Raw genomic sequence first — 1,886 nt, 5'->3', positions numbered from 1 at the left:
GAGATCCACGATATGTACCATTTCCAAATTTTCCCCACAGAAGTCAAACCGATCCGAACAATGGCTAGTAGTTTTCTCTCTCCTCCGAACAGATACACTCTAAGTGACCGAGTTATCGGTGGCGTCGTTCAACGTCGTAACCATCTTGGGCTTGCCAACGAGAATGAGACGCGGGAATTGGCGAGCTACACCAAACCGAGGCAAACTTTCTCGTTCGAGGATGTGGAGTCGTATCCAACCGAGCAGTTGCCTCCGAGAAGAACGATCGGTCAGAAACGACAGCCCGATCTCGACAATCTTGCGGATCTAGCGTTGACACGCACTACCAGTGTGGCCCCGATGGACACGAACCAAAATGACCTGACTCCTCCAACTACAGGACGCAAAATGAAGGTTTCTGCCTCTCGACGCGAGCGCTGCAGGATCAACCAGGCGAGGTACAGAAAGAGACAGCGACAGCACGCTGAGAATCTAGACGAGAGTATCCGCACTCTTCAAGAAGAGATTCGAGAGCTGGGGACGCAGCGTCAGAATATGTTACGTCGTGCCCCGACGAACAAGAGTGTGTGGATCATCGCGACCGAGTACTTCAGGCTGTTCCGTTATGGTTACATCGCGCCAATAATGGCCCTGGAGTCGTCTACTTCGCTGCCCACTGTATGCAGCCTGACAGTAGGTTCTCAACGTGAGTCCCACGCACAGCTCGAGTTTCTCAAAGCTACGATGGCCCCTGACGTGACGGATGGCAATGTGCACGGCGTAGAGGCGATGCTTGAGAACTGGAAGATGCTCTCGCTCAATGGCGGCGACGTGCACTTCCAGCCCAAGCGCCTAGAACAGCTTGGAGCTGGCTCACTTCTTGCTACAACCAAAATGAGCGTCACTATTACTGAGAGCTCACTGCGTCAACTATTCCCGCACCTAGTCGTAGACCAAGACGCGAAAGAAGACCAAGCCAAGAAGCTGTCTGCGTTGGCGGCCAAGCTGTTGAATCAGCGACTATGTGTTTGTGGATCAGTACGCTTCGACTGGGACACCTCAATCGGTCGCGTGCTTCGGCTGGAGTCCAAGGCCGACCTCCTGTCGTCTATGTTAACCCTACTGGGCAGTCTTGAGGACGTGGCTCTAGTCTTTGACAAGGCTCTAGTGACACTCGACGGTAGATTCCTAGCAAATGAGAGCGTGATTTCGATGCCCGCTAGCAATTAGATACTGGTTATGTCGTAAACATATAACAATCCACCTTGAAATATATGAATGTTTAGTTCCTCTCTCCCTAGGTTTTACGGCTAGAGCTACATGTAGCTTGGGAATAGAGGAAGTGTATGCAGCTGATCATCACGATCATCGTGAAGCTCGTTTCAGTGCACCCGTTTTTGTAGGCGGCAACGCTTGTGCGCGTTATAGTCTGCCTCTTCACGACATCGTTGATGACACTCCAGGTCAGCACGCGATCCATGTTGACTCCAGACTCAGGACCCTGGACTTCCAGAACATCGCACGACATCACTGATGACAACACACAAATATCCGATCCATCTGGAATCTGATAGGGTTCAACTAGAAAATCGATGGTATCCAGTAATACATGTAGAGAAGGGCAACAAGTGCATGCTATCATTGGTTGCGTATTGCCAGCAACGCTTGTTCTTTTTTTCTCCATGCAGAATGAACGCATTACCTGATCACGTTGCTGCAATTGTGCGACAACTTGTCCACATGTCCACATGTCCATCCGACCATTTCGACCATTCTGTTTGCCGTGCGCATCGCAACACGCGATCGCTGTTGACGATACGTCCTCAGCACGTAATCGCTGATGACCGAACAAAATTACCGTCTCGTTTCTTGTACGTATCGGGTATAGGCAGCAAAATTGTCTGAGT

At 50.7% G+C, this 1,886-nt stretch overlaps 1 protein-coding gene across 1 annotated transcript; it reads left to right on the top strand.

Moving 5' to 3' along the window:
- Positions 1 to 157: 157 nt before the first annotated feature.
- Positions 158 to 1,273, top strand: PPTG_20097 (hypothetical protein; the record flags this gene model as incomplete). The annotated part of the gene is made up of 1 exon (XM_008918731.1): positions 158 to 1,273. A coding segment is annotated over one exon (1,052 nt), but the record flags the coding sequence as incomplete, so codon positions are not given.
- Between the last annotated feature and the right edge of the window lie 613 nt (positions 1,274 to 1,886).

Source organism: Phytophthora parasitica, assembly GCF_000247585.1.
Source record: "Phytophthora parasitica INRA-310 unplaced genomic scaffold supercont2.284, whole genome shotgun sequence".
Taxonomy (NCBI): domain Eukaryota; phylum Oomycota; class Peronosporomycetes; order Peronosporales; family Peronosporaceae; genus Phytophthora; species Phytophthora nicotianae.
This window is presented reverse-complemented; position numbering and strand designations above follow the sequence as displayed.